This window comes from Phalacrocorax aristotelis, chromosome 7, assembly GCF_949628215.1.
Source record: "Phalacrocorax aristotelis chromosome 7, bGulAri2.1, whole genome shotgun sequence".
Lineage (NCBI taxonomy): Eukaryota > Metazoa > Chordata > Aves > Suliformes > Phalacrocoracidae > Phalacrocorax > Phalacrocorax aristotelis.
In genome coordinates this window covers 44,809,983-44,830,767 of record NC_134282.1, presented here as the reverse complement: position 1 = coordinate 44,830,767, position 20,785 = coordinate 44,809,983, and the positions used below count along the sequence as shown (strand labels likewise).

The 20,785-nt window shown below is 36.8% G+C and overlaps 1 protein-coding gene across 6 annotated transcripts in view; it reads right to left on the bottom strand.

Annotated features, from left to right (window-relative positions):
- Positions 1-20,785, bottom strand: part of ADAMTSL3 (ADAMTS like 3) — a 193,334-nt gene that overhangs the window by 149,689 nt on the left and 22,860 nt on the right. For all 6 annotated transcript variants that reach the window (XM_075100507.1, XM_075100506.1, XM_075100508.1 and 3 more), the window contains exon 3: positions 10,130-10,249. In XM_075100507.1, the coding sequence (XP_074956608.1) occupies positions 10,130-10,249 (120 nt within the window). The remainder of the gene's footprint in view (positions 1-10,129; positions 10,250-20,785) is intronic.

Sequence of the window (20,785 nt, the reverse complement as noted above, 5' to 3'; positions counted from 1 at the left end):
GTCATTTCCAATTCTCAGAAGTCTGATTGCCACTCCTTCTAGATCGAGAATCAGCTTAACAGTTGTCTGTCTATAGGAAAGGGGGGTGGGGAGAACAGGGAATGAAAAGGAATGTTTGATCTGCCAATCATTCCACAAAATGTGGGACCTACAGTTTGTGTCAAGTGCATTAAAGTACTGAGGGCTAATGTTCAAGTATAGTATTACTCTTTACCAAAGACCACACTAAACACTCAACGAAAGCATTGAGAACCTTCGACCATTGCCTCAAATCACATGCAAGTATTTATTCCTCTAAATAGTTTCAGACATGCAAGAAGATCTATTGACATTCCCAGGACATCCTGCATACTGGAAGTTGCACCCAAAGCTTCAGTGGTTTCCTGACAGTAATGGTTTAAAGGGATTACAAAATAAGCAATTTTTTTAGGCTATGGCCCAAACAGAAAAGCAAGTAACTTCAATACATAAAACAGAGGGAGAAGAAAAACTAAAAGAAACCCTGAGCTTTCATAACATGAAAGAATGAATAATAAATTCCATATACTTTTTTTTTTTTTTTAATACAAAACACTCTCCCAGTTCTGTTACTGAAAACCACGGTCACCCTCTGTACCCTTAAGTCAAGTGTTGACAAGCCTCCAAGGCTAGGCTCAGCAACAGTGCTGGTGGGAAGCTACACATGCAACCTGACACCTGAAACACTGCACCAGGATGCTTAATCAGGTATTACAGCTACTTCTATCTCTGAAATATATACATACCCTTTTTTTTTTAAGCCAAACTGATTCTGAAAATATTATGTCTTATATTATTTCTTCTACCTAGCTTTGTTCTGATCCTGAAGCAGTCATTCTTGCCCATTCTATGACCTGCCCTGCAAATCAATTCTGCTTTCTGAAAAACAACTGTGAATAACAGCATTTTCCTTTGTTCAGAGATATTTGCCCTTCTTTCTTTTCATCGATCATTACCTTATCAGTCTCTTAACATAACCAAGTAACAAGGGCATAACTTGCCTACGCAAACTGAGACAGTTGTTTATAAAACAGCATAAAGATTTAGAATGCAGTTGCTAAAGGAGAAGAGCTCCTGCCCTTGCTGCAGCCGGATCATTTGACTACATCATCTAAACACTTATTGAGTCAGATATCAGAAAAGACAGTGCTGAAAGCTAGGAAACAGAAGAGACAGTCCCCTTTTATTTGTCATTTTATCTACAACACATTACTAATGTGTGTTCTGAAGCCTGGTACAGTTTGTTTCACATTAGGAGCATTAAAATGCTTCAGATCTTACTGTATCACAACTTGTAACACTTTCGAAGCTCTGAAAATAATAAATGCAGTTGTCAGCAGCAATCCTTTCAAGAATCTACATTTACCATTTTTGCTCTTACTGCCAAAATTGGTAATTAATATATGTAATTTTCTTCCTTGTGAGCAAATAGCTTTTGAAGTCTAATAGTCAGTAGAAATAAATTAGGTTTACCAGCAGCACTGACAGTTATTTTGAAATAGTGTGAAGTGAAATAACTGTTTGAAGTGGTAAAGAGATTGTTCTTTAGCTGTCCCAAAGCTGGTTCATTACACAAGTGCTAATGATATCAAGCATCATTTGAACTATTTCTAGAAACAAAGCCAAGATATGCAGATTTTTAAAAGAAAGCTTTTCACTGCATGTTCTACATTAGTGGCATACAAATTGGAAGAGATTTAGGTCCAAGTATATCTCCTCTAAAAAGGTCGTTGTGACATCCAACCTGTACTATAAATCTGTTTTCCAGGGTGGACAGGCCTGAAAGGATGACTGTCAAGGACATGAGGTCCTTGACACACGCTCCACAATGAAAATTCCATGGAAATTATCCACTGCCTTACAAAACAAGAGAATGACATCAGAAACATCTTACATAGAACAATCCATTTTATCAAGCAAGCATTTTACTCAGCATTATTTTAGAGTCAGTATAAACTGAATTTTATTTTATTTTTGCATTAAGGTTTTTCATGTTAACAGAGAAAAGATGCCAAAAACTCTGATGGGTCTTTTAATATTATCTGTGGCAGAAGCATGACACAAGGAAAAAAAAAACCAATTTATCACATTTTTCATTCATGAAAAATTCAACAATACTATTTTATCTTCTCATTTGTGCAAAACTTAAAATTGAACAGCTTGAAAAGTTCCATAAATTCACCTATATTCTTGAAAAACTAAATACATTCTTTTCTAGTCTTGACTGAGACCAGTGACAAGACTTAGTTCTTTGATTAATCAATTCACCATTGGACTTTATCAGCCTAAAATATCCTCTCTTCCATGTACAATGTGAATAATGGCTTTCCAGTTCCAATCATTGTGTTTCCTAGAGTACTTGAAATATATCTCTTTGATTTAGAAGCACTTCTCTACTGTATCTCAGTGAACTCTTATTGACAGATGATAGCAGTGGTGCGTCAGAACTCTGTAAGCATGGGATCATTTCTGCTGTCTCCAGACCTTTCAGTCTTAATTTAGAAGTCTGAAGCTAAGCCTTTATCAATGTCAAAATTCTTGGATAAGTGCATGTGCCAACTGCTGGGGGTGCACTAGGGGCATGAGGAGGTCAGTGGTAAATTCATATCACATTGTATCAGCCTCTCAGGATTTAATCATTGTTCTCCAGTAAAGAATGTCAAATTAACGTCTAGTCTATATATTGTTAATTCATTTCATCACGTGTCTTGCTACTGGTTCAATGTAGCAGAATTGAGTTAAAGACTTTACAGTAGAAATTTTGCCCAAGTATACATCCTTCTGTCTGCTTCTGGAAAGGAAAGGAAAAAAAGAAAAAGACCTTAAATTTATTGCTAGGAACTGAAAACTTTATTTGGGAGAACTCGGAACTGGAAACCCTCAGAACATGAAACATCGAACATAGTTAAAAAATGAAATCCTTTGTGAAAAATGTGCATGGCAAAGACACTATAAAAATCTTAAAGATATTTGTTTTGATATAGACCAACCCCAAACTGAATAAACATGTAATTGTGGCCCCAAAGATATCTCCAAGAAAAAAGGAAGAAAATAAGTATATCAGAAAGTAATGTGTTTTAATAATTAAGTTCTATTTTCCATTAGTAGAAAATATTATTTCCTTTCAGTCCCTACAAATACGTATTTCTTCTAATCTGAATCTTCTTTCCACTCAGGTCAGTGGTCTCAGTCACATACTGCATCCAAGCTGCTCTCAACACTACTCCAAGCAGGGGTATATAGCAAAGCTTTATGCATCCCTGTATAACCTTTTATCATCCATTAGAGCAGCCTCAGTATCTGTCCAGCACCCAGTGGACCAAGAATAAGAGAAACACCTGAAAGTTTATGTCCATTCTCCTTTCTTCCTTGAGAAGTCATTTTAGGGGAGGAACTTAAAAATGACAGGCTGCTCCTTCTAACTGGGAATCCTCTGCCAGCTGCTGAGGCCAGTATTTTCACAGCCACAGAAGGACTAAGGATCCAGGCCAATGAGTTTTACCACAGAATTCAGTGGAATAGGATTACAGCCTCATAGCAGGTATTTGATCCAAACTGAAATGATATAAAATGTGTTTTCTGCAGAAATTGTATTATTACAGATTCCCTGTGAAGACACTTATCCTGCATGAGGTGAAGACCTAGTGGCTTCTGTAAGTACGATTTACACACAGCGACCTTTGGCAGGGTTGGGACTAATGCAGTAATACAAACAAAACAAGGAAGTCTGTAGTTCTTAGCGCACAAAGAAAAATGTACCACACACAGGACTTCCAGTATTTTCTCTGAACAACAAAACCCTGAGCTTGAAATGTTAGTTGGTGCTTTAAAAATGCCAGTTCCCAATTCAGTCTGCCAATAAACAGAGGTATGGTAAAACAGTTTTCAGTTCACTTAGCGATCTATCACACACAAGAATATATCACTAATGATATAATTACTTGTGTCTATGCTAGCCATGCACTTTCAGCAAGCAATTAGCCTAAACAAAAGTATTGTTTGAATAGGATCATGCCTAATGACTTATGCAGTACCAGTCTCTGAAAGAGTAGTTTTGCCTGAAATTCTAAGTGTTTTTCATTTGCTCTTAATCCCTGCCTCCTTTTCCCGCCTCCTACTCCAAATCAGAAACACATTTCACTTGATTACAGGGCTAACTTCCTTATCTGAGTAATATTTAAAAAAAAATCCTAAAAATGGAGGTCCACATTAAATCTGCAAACAGAAAACAAGGGTCTCAAAAACAAGCAAAATAACTGAAAATTCTTTTGGGAGCGCCTAACATCCCCTTCAATTAAATTTCCACAAAAACACCAAATTATGTATTTTATCTTCATACAGCCTTACAAACACATGGCTCTCAACTCCTTGAACATGATTTAAAACTCCTTATTAACACCTGAAGGATTGGTATGGAGTACCACAAACCTGACCTCATAATTTGTTACTTAAACAAGATGTCCCATCTAAGAGAATGGAACTACTTTGGAATTTGTGTTATTCTGATATCAGCACATTGGCTGACTAAGGACTGCAAGGTCAGACCCTTACTCAGCTGAAGAGGAATATTTCTAACATAACACTGAAATTCAGATAGCCAAGTATTGGCAGTTGCACCTCTGGTGCTTATATAAAATTAAGTCTATCGGCTCACTCACTCTCAGAATACACAAATGGCACAGTCGGGACTGTTTGTGGAAGGTTTGCCTTGTAGGAAAACACCTGAAATAGTTTATCCCAACTTGAGAATGGCTTTTTTCATTCCAAAAAGATTCTTTAAATGAAGAGTTAGACATTGAGATTCAAGATGTTAAGTCCTTTCAATAGTTCTGAGAGCTTCTTCAGGGTATCAACAAAAATGTCACTTCACAGTATAACACAAGTTCCTGGCTCCTTCTCAAAAGGAGAGTTGTTTCAGCTTTATGTACTTGGGTATCAGGCATGCCACTAACTACAAATCTTACTCCCTTCTCAGGATTAGAGCTTGTCTTCACTGATATGTTAATTTGATATAAGTTTCTCCTTTACATGACTCATCTTGAAGCCCAAAAACTTCTATCTCCGTTTCACTGGTGGTTTACATGCAAACCAGTTGGCAATGGAATAAAAAGCCTCAGAGTGGGAGCAGAAGCCAGCAAGCAGCTGATACTCAAAACCAGGCAGTGACTCACATACAGTTCCACAGGCAGACCAGGGAGAATGGCAATCATTAGCAGGTGAAGTGGGGAAAGCAGGGCAGAAATTGGGGGAAAATGGCCATCAGCACAGCTGGATCCATATGACAACTTCTGTCCACACAATAGTTTACTTTATATGATATGAAAAACTTACACAACAAACACAAACATTTATTGCTGGCTGACTAAAAATGAAAAGGTGGAATAATAAGTTTCATCAGTTTATTTCTACATTAATTTTCTAAGTCATCCAGATCCTGGGTTCTACTGCCTTTATTTTTTTAATTATTATTAATACTTTAAATACCATCCTTCTCCCCGCCCCCCTCCCACCCCACCCCCCCAAAAAAAAAAAAAAGAGCAGAAACCAAGCCAGAATATTTCTCTTCATGGAGGACAAGACATATATCAGAATACTTACTCTCCCAATTTTGGCGTTCAGTTTATAGCAGACTTTTCTAGCAGACCCAAAGAAAGGCTAGTTATTAAAAGGACTCTAACAGCCTCAACCTGTGTATTAGAACTTGCACATATAGTTGAAAACAGACTTACTCGTTTCTATCTTACCTTGCACAGCTAAACACTCACAAGTCTGAAAGTGCAGATTTTCATTATTTTAATTCCTTGCTGAGTGGTTTCAGTATGCCCATATTTACCACTCCTCCTGGTTGCATTTTTTTTTAATGTTTGTTTAGAAACATTACCTTTCTTTTCCAGGACTGGACTACTTAGTGCCATATGTCTAATTCCAGAATCAGCGTATCCTTGTTATGAGTTTAAACTAGTAAACATCATAAAATTTAGAAGAAGCAAGATCAGCTAGAAAGCCAACTGCTCAAGCAAACTTTTTCTCACCTAGAAGATAACCTCTTTTTCTTTTTCCTTTCCTTCTCTTCCCCCCACCCCAAGAGCTGTATCTTTCAGCCAGCCAATCAAAGGGGAAAGGTACTTCAGACATATTCAGCCTAACCAAGTTTTCACTGCTGTCCTTGTTGGTGGTCCGTCATATGGAATGGTTTTAATACTTGGAAGCAATACCTTAAGTGTCAGAAAACAAGAACATTTTATTTCTGCAAGAAAGCTTTCCAGTACTACTAGTATTCTGGAAAAGAAAAAAATTCCTTGTAGTAGATTAAAAGGTGAAAAGCCAAAAGAAATCAGAAAGAAAACTAGGAAACTATTCCTTATGGGAAGGTTCAACTTATATCTCAAAGTTGGGTAAAGGGCTATTGCTTATATATTTATTTTAAAATTCATTCAAGAATGATAGGAGAGGGACATATTTTTTTCAGTCTCAAATTTCTAATGGCAAACGAAGTCTTTGGCTATGCATCAAAATCTATTTGGTACTAAGATTTAAATTACACTGACTCAGTAGAATTTTAGAAATGCAGTTTGCAACAATGATGCAAGACATAGCTTGCTGAACAATGCAGGAGCTATAAGAAAATGCTAAATGTAAACATTTCTACATTTCTGTTCTTTGGGAGCCCTCAAAAGTATTTGCTTTGAATCACTGTTTTTCTTTTTCCCTGAAGATAAAGCTGTAAATGTGTCAAAACTATAATGTACCATTCTGCCCAGATGTCACCTCAGGGAATAAAGGTGGCAATATCTAATCAGGTTTTATAAGGTATTTTCTTCTATAGTCAGACAGGGGGTAAAAAAAAAAAAAAAGATATATTCACTGAATTTTGAAAATATCTAACCAAACAATTTCTTCTGCATGTAATTCTGAAGTACACACATAACAACAGAATATGCAAAGGGGTTTAGTTCAACCTTGTACAAAAATGAGAGCACAGTCCTGCCAGATTAAACCAGAACAAAATGTACAACCTTGCATGTTCGACATGAATCCATATGTAATTTTGCTGGGCTAGAACAGAGTACAGTGTGTTCCCATTAATATTTACTCATCTTCCATTTCAAACTGTAAGCTCGTCTTTTCAGATAGCAAATACTTTTGAATATTTAAGAAACAGCTAGTTCTATTTTACTGAGATTACTTACTAACAAAGGAATGAATGATCCTGATTAAACTGGCTCCCTGCTTGAAAAATATCACACAAAACAGCCAAAGAAAACCCCTTTGAAACATTCCTGTGTTTGGAGGATGTAAGGCAACTAATCTTGGATCACGACAATGATGATGATGTTATATAAAAATAATATCCATCTATCCCAACAAACTGGAAATTTTGTTGGCCTGGATATGAGGAACAGGGCAAGGGGGGAAGGGCACACTTGGGAAGATTCAGAAGGATCTGCTTTCCCTGCAAGTGTCTTGACATCTTGTCGGCTAGCCAAAAGAATAGAGGCTGTGACCCACCCTCTTCTCCCACCACTGTGCCACACTGTTAGGAACTCTCACCCCTTTTATTCCGCTCCCTTCCGTGAATACAGATGGAGGTACGATCTTCACAGCAGGTCAGATAAGACTGATCTCCTGTTTTGTTGTGGTCAAGTGGACAAGGTTATTTCACTCTTCCAATTTACAACTAAATTAATGTAACTTAGGATATACAGGAACACCAGGGCTCTGTAGGGATGCCCACAGGACAATTCTGGTGTTCAGGGAAAAGGCAGGAATGTATTCCCCACAGGCCAGCAACCCTTCACAGTGGGGCGGGATAGAAAGCGAATTGCTAAAGTTGAATTAAGGTGTGTGAGAAGGTGCTACTGCATTTTTTTTATTATGTGTCAACCTTCCTATACTGATTCCATTTCTGTGTTGCATATATTATGTAATTAAAAATGTCCTTTCAATGTACATACATTCCTCTCTTTTCCTTTGCCTGCATATCTTTATCACAACTATCACATATCAAGCTTATCCATGCCAGCTTACAAAAATTCAAGAAATTATCTGATGAAGGGTTTTCACCCTCTGGTTTAAGACTTCCTTCCATTCATAGAGTGAATGTCATATGAAAGAGTAGAACGAAACACAGAAAACAAGAAAAATTCAATTTTTCTGGCTCAGTTTGACCACATGATAAACTTGAGTTTTGTACGAACATTTCAGCAAAAGCTTAAGTAGATTATAACCGTACATTATTACAATCCTATGATTAATGTCCTAGAAAGTTAAAAGTTAAAGTTAAGGAGAATAAAATTTCTATTTACCAAATAATTATTGGTTTACTTACAGGGGAGTAAACTAGAGATATAGATGAGTTCCTGTCTGCATTCAATGTATTTATATTTTTTAATAAATAATGCTTAAGGACTGAATTTCCTTTCAAAAGAAACTGCTACTAATACAGTTGCTTTTATTTTCAACATTCTGATGTTAGCACCATTTTCAGTTCCAACAATTCAAACTTAATTTCATACTGCTCACTGTCTGGGAAGAGCAGGCTTCAAAGCTGAATCACATTTGTGAAAGAACAGAAGCTGACCATATTCCACACCCAGTTCAGATCCCAACAGAATTAATGGAAAACTTTCCATCAAATTGAATTCAGCTCTATTCAGACTTCTGTATAGAGCTACGCTGGTATTTGAGGGTTGGGGGGGGCGGGGGGGGGGTTGATTTCATTCATTTTTTAATCAGCTATGTGATTCACATAGTCCAAACACTCTATTCAAAGACTCAGACTATCTGTTATATTTAATTTCTCATCTTCTCTGAAATGTGCTCGATTTAATGGAAACTATTTTGATCAAAATACAAAAACTTTACAGTGTTTTCCAACTACTATCATTAAATGCAGCCTGAGTTGCATCTTCCTGTCATGTAAGTTTTTGCTTTTCCAGGTGTATGGTTCAGGGGACATCTTATCGAAGTACCTTTTTTGTTGATAGTCAAGACCCTCTAGGGTAGAAAAAGTATGAATTTTCATAAACATATTTAAACTAAATTAAAATCATTTACAGTAGCTCTGCATGCTTTCTACTGTATCTTTTGTGCTTCCGTTTGTCTTCCTAAAAAGATACTGAGTCTAAAGCTTTAATAGACTCATCTCAGTTCTCTTCTTTTTAGAGTAGTGATGAGCAAACTATTTTTCTCAAAGTAGCTCCTGCAAGGAGACCATCTTTCAAAATAAAGCTGCCAATCACTTTGACAGAACCATACCTTGTGACTGCAGGGCAAGTTTGGCTCTTCTCTCAATTCTACAGGGAGTATTTCCCAACAAATTCCCTCCTCTTACATTAAGAAATGTACTGTAAGTGTCTATGAATGTAATTCAGACAGTTTTGATGTGAAGTTCAACTGACTTCTGGAACACATTTTGTTATGAGTAAATTTCCACAGCATGCCACACATTTCCTAGGTTTACTTCAGATCTTTTGCCAAGATTAACAGCATTTCTTTCATGTTGCTTTCTTTACATTTATATCTATATTCCATGTTTAACATAATGTTTCTATGGGTCTGGAGAAAGCATTAGAGATCTTTAACTTTAAAATACATAATTTGTTGCTTTCTAAACACTCTGCTTCATCCATTATTACACTTTGCATTTGTTTGTTTATCATTCACTCAACCTTCCCTTCTGAAAACTTCATGAACTAATAAAGTGTGCTGACCTTTCACAAGCTGGGAAATGCAAGATCTGCCTTATACCAACTTATCCATGAAATAAAACCATTTAGGATAGCTCAAACAATTCACAGAAAGAACAACCTCTAGTTCTACATATTTTACAAAATAAATATAAACATCTATTAATACATCACTAAAACATTGTTGCTTTCATCTTTACTACATCCTATTACTCTTTTCCATATGTCATTTTAATCTATTATTTCTACAGTTAAGTGCCTTAATTTTAATTTTATATAGTGTGTTATTCAGTTTGCTATAAATTTGATATGTCTTCAGAAGATAACAGACACTTTGTATCTTAATTTGTTTCACAGTAATCTATATCTCAGAGTTACATGAATTTGACAATCTCTATCATTTTCACATATGGCATACTGACCTGGTCATCATAACGGTAAGTGAGGAATTGTTCCCCCGTGGTATCCTCAAGAAAACTCCCCTGTGGAGAAAGTGCAAACTCAGGCAAGAAGTATGCACCTTGGGATTGCTCTGCTCTTGTCTGTAAGAGATTCAGAAAGGTCACATTACAGCTACTACAAACACAAGTCAAAATTTAAAAAAAAAAAACCACTCTATGCATATAATTACAAAGACTAGACACAAACTTCTGGGAAAAAAAAATGTTATGTGTTTTCAGGCAGTATTTCTGGGTGGATACTTTGCTACAGAGGTCTGTGATGAGGATATGCCAAATGCTTAAAGGGGTCCAAAACCAAACGAGATGCCTCAATAGCAGAATCATCTATTAAACAAAAAGATACTATCTCTGGCTTATCAACTATCACTGCTGAAAGACACTGTGAAAACCATACTGGGAAAGCAACAGTAAGCTACACTTCCTTTTTCCTTACAGACTTCACTAGACAGTTACTGGCTGCTGTGAATAATGGGATTTTGATTAAATACAGTATATTTATTCTTACAGAAAGACATAGAATCATAGAATAACTCAGCTTGGCAGACACCTTGAGAGCTCATCTAGTCCAGCCTCCTCAAAGTAGGGTAGCCTATGAAGCCATGACAGTGAATTATTTTCTTAGCCTGCAGGAAGATATTGACACAAAAAAGAAATCGGAAGGGCGCAGGGAATGATTAGGGTGAACGCCAGGCAGTGGTCCATATTAGTTCTGTACGCTATTCATAATTGGTGAAGAGCATTTCAGAACAGACTGGGAGAGGAAGCAGGGCCCATTTCAAGCTACAGAGGAGCTAATTCTGTCAGAATCAGAGTCAGTACCTCCAGCTGGGCTGTCTGATACCTGGGTCTTTATTAGACAAATGGCTTTTGCTTAACTGATCTATGGATGTTCAACTAATCATAACACCTGAAATGTGCTAACATGCTGAACACATGCTGGCTGAATACACTGTCATTGCATTGTAGATCTAAAGCATCCCAGATACGTAGCAATTGTACCGCACAGACTTTTATGCCCTTATTCCTACTACACTGTAACTCTGCCCTGAGAAGCTAACTGGTTTGCATACTAGAGAAAATAAGCAATCATCTTTTGAATGCAGAATATTGAGTCCAGCTGTGGCAGGAGTGGAAAGGGCAAGGAGATGAAAATTACCTTCCAAGAGGTTGAAACCTGTCAGGCAGGAAAACAAGTCCTGAAATGTACAAGTTACTGCTGGACATTTCCCAATAAGCCAACTTAATAAGTGGGGTTTATTCAAACTGTTTGTTATATTTTGACATATACATAGTAATTTTACATGAAAGCTAGCAATTGCCATTGACCATTTTCCACACTGTTGACTAGAACTGTACCAAAAATAGTTGCATAATCTCAGTGCCAGATAAATAGAGATTTCAAAAGTAATCTACATAATTTACCCAGTTTGTGGTGGAAAAGGAAGGCAAGACCTTCTGAAGTTTCTCTTCTGCAGTAAGTTCACTTTCTGAAGCTCACAGCTTATCTCATAAGGAACAGATGACATGTCATTCACAGTAGGGGTCTGAAGAAGCTTACGTTGCTTTTGCTTACTCTGTTCTGCAAAGAAGAAGCTGTCAGCTTCTCAGACTGCAAACCCCATCGTTCATGACAGCATTAGATTAACATACTTGTTTTAAATCAAGCAATCCTCATATAAACTAGAAATAGCTTGCAAAGGACATGTCTAGACTAGGGTAAAAGGTCATATTTTAGCATGCAAGAATGAACAAGATTTTAAAGAGGATTTTTTCATCAGGCCTGCATACAAGTAACTCATATTCACATCATATTATCATGACATTTGTATAAAGTCTGTTATAGCAGTGGTCTCACTTGTACACTTTAGCCAACTGACTTTTTTATGCAGAATTAAATCATAAAATATGGAGAATAAATCTACATTTGATAACAATAGTTCCCCCATAAAGCAACCAAGAGAGGTCCACAGTTATGCTTCATGCTGAATGCAAGCTGGCTGCAGCTGATGCAAACCTTAACATGTTAAGTATAACCCAGACATGAAGCTGGCTGACATAATTTGGCATTTTTCCACACTGGTTTCAATGGGCTATCGATAGATCCTGTGTGAGGCAATACGGCAATGATGTAATCCTATGATTTCAGCACAGGACTAATGGATGAGAGATAAGCATTCTAAATCTTGAGTGACCTGGGTTAAAGTACTTAACATTTCTGCCTCAGTTTCCCCAGTGTAAAACAATTACAATACCAACTGACCTATATGAATGGTGTAAAGTTTAATTCATATTTGTAAAATACTTTAGAAAAGAATAGTGTTAAGTGCTAGCAATTTATAACAATATTTTTGACAGAGCTACCTAACTGACGCACAGGAGAGAACCCAAATTCCAATATCCAAATACCCTACCACACTTCTTAGATAAATGTATGTATCACACTGTTGCCTAATTTCCCATAAACAGATTTATCAGTAGGATAAGTAGCTAAACATCTAAAATAGGAAGTCTTTGGACATTCATCAGTATTATGCTTTGAACATAAAAGATTAAAATATTTGAAGCTGAGATAACAATTTAATAAATACGACATGAGAAACTAAGGGCTTCTTTCACACATATTCAATGTTCATATTAAAAGCTAATGAGCAACCAGCCACTGGAGAAGCAGAAGAATGCTTGCTAGATTAAGGCAAGCGAAATCTGGCTTCCAAGCATGGAAAAATTCAATGCAAAAGATGAATGTTTTATAAGTTTACACAGGAAGTTACAATGGAAACTGATCTGCTAGCTACAGCAATAGGTAATGCTACCTACCTAGTATAACTAAAGTAAGGAAGAATGTAGCAAAGCACTTAATTAAAAATAAAAATCTAAGAACACACTATGAGTTAACATGGCAAACCGATGTTGAAGCCAAGTAATTACAGCTGATAAACAATCCAAATCAGGATGTCCAGGTAAAAAGAAAAAAAGCAGCTTCAAATGCTCAAAGAACTCTTCTGTATCAACTAGTCAAAGAAGCAGAGAAACATTTCAGATAAGCTGTATGTGTCCAATGCACTTTCATTCATACATTGTAATGAACACAAAATGTACTGTTTCCACTTAGTCAACTTTATTCCCCACTGAGGAATCTACCAATGTTCCTTGTGAGGCTTTTATATTTCTATGGGCACTTTTGCTTAAACGTAATTCAAATTTCAACAGTCTGTTGGTTTATAGTATAATGGGATCATCTCTGAATGACTTAGCTAATCTGATATAAATTCACATTTTAAACTAAAGATTACAAGTGCAAGTTTCAGAAAACAATTACATTTCATGCTGGTGTTTTAAGTCTGTTCAATGGCCAGTTTAATGTTAATAGCTTTAAGTTAAACGTATCAAATTACAAGTACACTTAAGATTTAGAACAGGCATTTTAAACCAACTTTTATGATCTTCTTAAGGATATGAAGACAGTAGAAGGTGATAATGTAGCCAAACCAGATATAATAATAATCACTGCATAAAATTCATTGAAATCAATATACCAGGGAGCAAGGAGGTGTGTACTACTGTACTGACAAAGAAGAAAATTTATAAGTTGGAAACAGATTGGTGTTTGAAAATCTTTCCAGGTATCAGTTAATCAATACGTATAACTTATTAGTCAGAAACTGAAAAAAATAAGGTCTTCCATGCTACATCGTTCTACCTATGTGACCAAGGACAACTACCCTGACAAGTAGATAATGTATGTACGTTCTGGAAAGTGTAAAATGGTACTGTTCTTATCCAAAAGCTTATGCTCTGAGCACAACTTTGATCTCAGGTCATGATTGTTGCCTTACTTGTCACTCCCCAACTAAGTGCTTAAAGACTAAATCATTCTTCCACTTCCAACTGCAGAAGAAAAAATGAATAGCTTATATCCAAGCCTCTGGTTTTTAGATCTCCCTCCACCAAGAGTTGCATGTTGTCATTTTTACTGCTGCCCAATTTCATTCCTCTGTATAATACTCTGACTACAAGCATCTGCCCGAGTTGAAGTTGTGGCATTTAAGGATTTTATATTTTATTTTATTACTGAAAGTAAGAGGGATGATTATTAAGTGTTTCCCGGCTAATGCTGACATTAGCAAGGAGCACAGCCGAGTAGGACTGAATCTGCAGATAAAAATGGTGTGCAGGACCGAGTGCCCGCATAAAGCATATGTGAAGGAGAGGGACTTATTTTAATCTAGCTCTAGTCAACCCCATGGACTGAGTATCTCTTAGTGACTGAAGCACAGTAGGTATGGTGCTGGGGCACATCTTCTGGTTCAGTTTGACCCAAAAGGAATCCCATTAGCACACCCTGAAACCACTACCCAATGCAAACTACTTTAACTCTTTTTTTTTTTCCCCCTTGACACCCAGGATTCATATTAACTATTGCCATCCAACTCACTTGTAATTATCAAATCACAGCAATTGTTAAAATGTAGAGTTTCCCTATGACAAAAAATTAGAAATATTAATCGCTGGTCATTCCTTCCAAGGTACAGGTTAACAATTTCATCCATGGATTTAAACTGTTATTGTAATTTCAGATAAATTTTAAAATGTAGTTTAGCCTAAAATTCATGGGGATCATTTGGTACAAGGCCGTGACAAAGTTCAACCAAACTTCATAATAACATGCCACTATTCTATTTAATCAAAGCCACCAGGAGACTGGAAAGTAATTGTTCCATATTTATATATAAACAGCAGCAGCCTTAGAAAGTGAGCTTTCTGCAAAGTCTGAGTTGTGAAGGCCAGGAAGATGAGAAAACAGAGATGGACAGCCTCAAAGAAATTACTTGAACATAATTAGAAATACAACACTAACCTTCCAGGTACAGAGGAAATATTAATTTTAGAGTTCCTTGGCATGAAGAACCACTTTAAGAGAAAAATAAGAACTCTGCTCTTATGTACACTTCTTAATGCAAATCAGCATTATCTAGACTTAAGTCAGCCATTCCCTAACTAAGCCTGTGTGCTTGCTAAAATTGGGAGCATAATGTGGACAAACTGTTTTGTGTAATGAAGATGAAGAAAACTTCAAAATTATCTACCTTAAATGCCAAAGATTACAAAATACCACACTCTTCCTGGAACTCCCTGAATATCTTGTTTTTAAAAGGAGGACCAGACAAAAGATAAAGGTCCAGTCACCTAAAGCTTTCTAGTTATGCACAACGGCACTATCCTGCCCAAAGTAAATTCTATTAAAAAGAACCAGCGCAGTGAAGGCAGTTTGCTTCCCATAGTTTTGTGGCTTTTTTATTTGTTCTTGTTGGAAGGGGAAAATTGGGCAGAGTCTTGAGAGTGTTAGTTTCCAAAACTGCTCTTTTAGGGAAAAAGATGGGAAAAGCAGATAAAGTGAGAAAAACTATCTGCATTCTTAATGTGTTGTAAATACATGTTTGTCAGATTAATATGCATGGCAAGTCCAATCATATACCACAATGCGTGCCTTCCAATTTAATTCAAGTTAAGTATCTGTCTACTAAGCTGCTGTAGCATATGATTTATGCCCCAGGGAAGTAATATACCAGCTAAGTAGCAGTTCAGTTTAATGGATTTTCAAGGACTTCAGTACAAAAATGTTAGATAGAGCACAGTACTCCAGCTCCATCACAACATGAAAAGCATGTTAGCAGAAAAACAAAGTCACATTAACAGTTCAGAACTTCAGATTTCCAGAGCAAACAATCCTAATTAATAAATACCTTGCAAGACTCAGATTAGCTTTTGTCAATGGCCAAGATCTACAAAAACAACTTCCTAATGCTAGACGCTCTGAAACATTTAAGGACCCTGCAAGTGAACTGAGTTTCCACAGAAGCTGCCAGCAGTTCAGCATTTCTGGAGACCAGGGCAATTATTTAATTATTAATATTAAACCAAGAGGCCAGCATTTCAAACAGAATTAAACTATACACGTCATTTCTTCTAAAAAAAAACAAAAAGGACTCAGCTGAACTGATGAAAGCCAAGCACTTCTTCATAAAGAACCCAGAAACACTAAAAATTACTGTCAGATTTCATCAGGGAAGTCACAAGGTAGACGACAAGACAACCTGAAGGACTGAATCAAAAGTTCTTCCAGGGACAGGACTCAAGTGTGTGACTCAAGTTTTTTTTTTATGTGGTGCATGCTCTGTATTAGTCAAAGGCAGACTTCAGACCTGTCTGAAGGTGTGAAGATGACTTTTCCTCTCATCTCTCATTCTAGATTTGTTTAGAACATGTAGAAATAAAGCAAGCTTGGGAAAACCTGCCTGTATATTAAGGATACATACAAAGATAAGCAAAAGGCAATTAATAATTACTTTCCATTAGCCACCTATTTATGACACAGTAAAACACTGTCAGCAAGCAACTTAGAAATTGAAAGTTCACCCGTTGCTTGAATAGCATCTACTACTGAAAACTGAATTTAAACTTTAACTACAATCGTATTCACAACTGAAAGAAAGAAACTGCCTACAACATCTCTGCTGCTCAAACCAATCCCATCCTGCACCCATTCAAGCCCTAGGAGTCATTCCATTGACTTGAATGTAATTAAGATCATGTCATCAGAACAATAGTATTCAGTCTAAACGTTTTTTCATGCTGCAGGTTTGTACAATTTAAAGCCAAGACTGAACACAAGAAGGATAACGGAGATCATTTTGTTTTAAAATTAAGATACTACCTTTCAGTCTTTTCTATTCTATTTCTACCAGAATTTTTCTTTATTAAATGTAAATACATTTTCTTTGGCATAGCTTGGGCTGCAGGCTGAGATCAACAGATTTTGGAAATTTTTTTCTGTACATTCTAAAATGTATACTAGTGATTAAGCTTTTGGATATTTATCAACAGCTACTCCTGTCTTCTCTTGCTATGGTCTGGCTAAAAGATTGATCTATTTTCACAGAAAGGCTGCAGTAATATTTAGCCAAAATCTCATTTAGTTTCAAAACCCAGCTTAAATATCAACTATGTTTCATGTTTCCAAAAGAAATATGAACCCTAGAGTTTTCCTTCTTTCAGTGAAGCTGCTTCTAAACTCTGTGTTAGGCAGACTCTGCCTTCTTTCCAAAGGATTGATTTGATGTGCCTAATATTTGCTTTTAAATGACGTGCACCAGCAGACTGAAGTTGCTCCCAGTTATATCAATAACGAAGTTCCCACCAACATCCTTACCAGGGCCCAAATACATCTACAGCAGGATGACATCCCTTCAGATATAACACTTACTATTAGGACTGTGAATAACACTAGATACTCAAGCTCTAGCTTTGCATAAGTAAGAGCCAAGGTGAAAAATACAGCACTCAGACAAGATGACCCTAGAGCAGTTCATTTCCAATTATTGTCAGAAAGTTAGTGACTGTGGATCAGATTTTGCTTTCAAAATATGCAAGGCCCAATTATTACCCCAAGTCTCTAGTTTAGCCTTGGGGGAACGGGCACAACAATATTTAGAGCCAACGTAAAAGCTATTTTACAGCATATGGATAAAACATATGCTATAAAATCTGGGTATTATTATTACCACTGAGAGTAGAGTTTCACATAAAGTGTACAAGACTATTCCTAAGAACAAGAAAAAAGGCCTGCAAAGATATGGATTTACCAGTAGGAAGAGAAGAAACTAGATAACAAAAAACCCCAGTCATTTTAATCCCTGTCCTCTGACATCCTGCCACAGTGGTGATACTACTTATATTCCCAGCATAGTGGGATGTCTACTTTCTGTCTCCTTACAGATGCTGAGAAGCTGCATTAAGTACACCCGTGGTATCAGTGTTGAACGGCTGAGAGGAGCTGGCAGTATGGTGAGGAGGGACTGTACCTGCTGTATGGAGGAAAAGGAATTAATTCTTGAACTCAGATCTCCTGTATGCACAGCTTGATGGCTCCATCGCATTTTTCTGTTTCTTTACTTAGGTGTTTTATATAAAGGTCTTGTTCAACAACTTACCTGAAATAAAGCACTGGCTTATGATACCGTGAAATTCTAAAACTGGCTTTGAGTGGTGAAAGAAGATTCTTCTTGCATGTTCCCTGAGGCTTGGTGCTTTGAGGGCAGGGGAAGTGGTTGGGGGGTGTTTTGGGGCATTTGGTTGGTTGGTTATTTTGTTTTGGTTTGGTTTGGGGTTTTTTTGTGTTTGTGTGTTTGTTTGTTTGTTTGTTTGTTTGTTTGTTTGTTTGTTTGTTTGAAGATTGAAGTTTTACCTAAATCCTCTTGACAAACACTCCTCTGTGCCTAAAACTGTGAAGGGGAAGGAACATCTTGTTAAAAAAATCTGGAAATGAGACAGAAAATACTATTTCATTAAAACCTTTTTTTTCAAGTCTTGCAAGCAAGACAGACATAGGTGACTGAAGTCTTTGAAAAGATTTTTTTATCCTTTCTTTCACCATATGTTCCACTATTCCAAACAAAACCCTCTTTTTATTCTTTATTTAGTAACCTAATTGGTAAAGTTGTTGTCATAAGTCAAGTCCTTTCAGCATTATTGGAGCATGTTCTCATAGAACTCTACCTCTTATTCACTGAAGGTTTCTCTAAGGGTCCTTATGATCTCTATAGAAAAAAAGAATATGCCACAAAAGTACTGTCAGCATCCTTAGCAAATAAACCAGGATAATCTGTAGCATTTTCTTTAAAGTTTTGTTCAAGTGTCCTTTATCATGAACACCATGTGGTGAAAGAATTTTTGCTAAACTGACATGCTGCTAACAACTGAATGGACTAATTTGCAGGAAACAGACAATCTTGCTTATCTATGGACACAATTGCAGTTCCAGTAACATCCTGGAGGAGACTGAAAGCATTATGTTTGAGGAAGAGCAAATTTATTTACAAAAGGCAAGAAAGAAGCATAATTTAAAGCTATGTATCACTGTCAGTGTCAGTAGAATTGCAAAGCCCAACAAATCAACACATGCACTGAATGAAGATTCACGTTGCTTAAGGAGTAAAAGAAAGAACAAAATGAAATGAGAAAGGATATAGTGTGATTCCTTCACTGAGCAGTAGGAGCCTCTACCATGGAGGGGCAAGCAACACACCTTAGTAGCTTTGGCAGGCCACGCATTAACATAAACCTCGGGATTAATCAATAATAACACCAGAAAAATTGACGATTGCAGGCCACGTGAGAGGCTGTAGCAGGCTATGGGCTGCAGGTGTCTAATCCTTCACTAGTGAAATAAATAGCACCCAATAGGCTTGCAAGGGCAACATCTCCCTTTCATAAATTACTTCCTTGTCATCCCCTTCCCCAGTATCCAGACTGGAATTGCTCTAATAATGCTAAAAGTAAGGGTACAAGAAAGGTATGAATGCTCCTTAGTAACCAAGACTTGCATCTAAATGGGAAGCCTGCTGAAGGCAACATAATGCAAGAATTTTGGGGAGGTGAAACTTCATGGTGACATTTTGTAAGCAATTCAGCACAGCACTTGCAAAATGCCCCTTTTTTTCATTTGGCCACAGTGACACGTCACGCTGACGTGACTGCAGGACTCAGGATTTAAGGAACAATATCCTCAGGTAGGTATGACCAACATTTCTACGTGCAGGTTTAAACACACCAAGGAAGACAACACAGGTGGCTAGAAATTCATATATTTATATGTAAGCAAAATGGGACCTAGCACATTTTTGAGTACTGCAAAAAAAATGTGTTAGCCACTATCAAATAAGTAGGCTAATGGTGACAGAAAGTAGCATACAAGACTTTACACAATACTTAGTTCCTATACAGGATATTATGCAGAATTAGAAAATACATTTAGTTCTTATATACTACAGTATTATAGTACTATTCATCAAGAGATCTCATATGACTCAAAGTTGTCATTATCCTCATTTTACAATGGCTGCTCTCAGGAGAGTCTGGCTAAGAATGACATAGGACTCCTGACTCAGATTTTCCTGATTCTTTTTAATTTAAATTATAACCTTAATGTTATTAATGTTATGTTATGTTAGTGTGATTATTTGTATTTAATTTCCTTTTGAGTTTTTTCTTTAATAGTGATATAATTTGAACTGACATAGTAACATACTTTTCATATACTTCAGTTGAAATTGTGCCTAAGGGCAGTGAAATTCTCATCCATAAGCTGTGTAAGGAAAAAAACTCGGCACTCAGAAGGCAAACACCTGCTAGAAGTAGTGGCGGATCCAGATTTTTAAGAGAATTCCTGTTGCATAATGAAAACACAAAGAAGGGAAATGTGTGGGGCAATGGAATGGTATTAAAATCACGGCACTTAGGGGTAAAAAAGAATCCTAAACCACTATATACTTCAGAGGTAAATACTGAAGATCTTGACGTTAAAGATGTTCTCAAGTGCAATAATAAACAGATACTTTTGTAATGTGGGGAAGGCTGAACAGTGATTCTATCATGTATTGCAGGGCACTGCCATGACTTTCACTGCTAATGATAGGGGGTTTTCTCCCTGCCCTCAATCTCAGTACATCTGCTTCTGATTCAGGTGGCAGGGGAAAATTGGCAAGTATGCAGCCCAAAAAAAAGCCTGCCCTAGCATTAGTAGTATTTCTTCATTGCATAAGGTTTACACAATGTTGT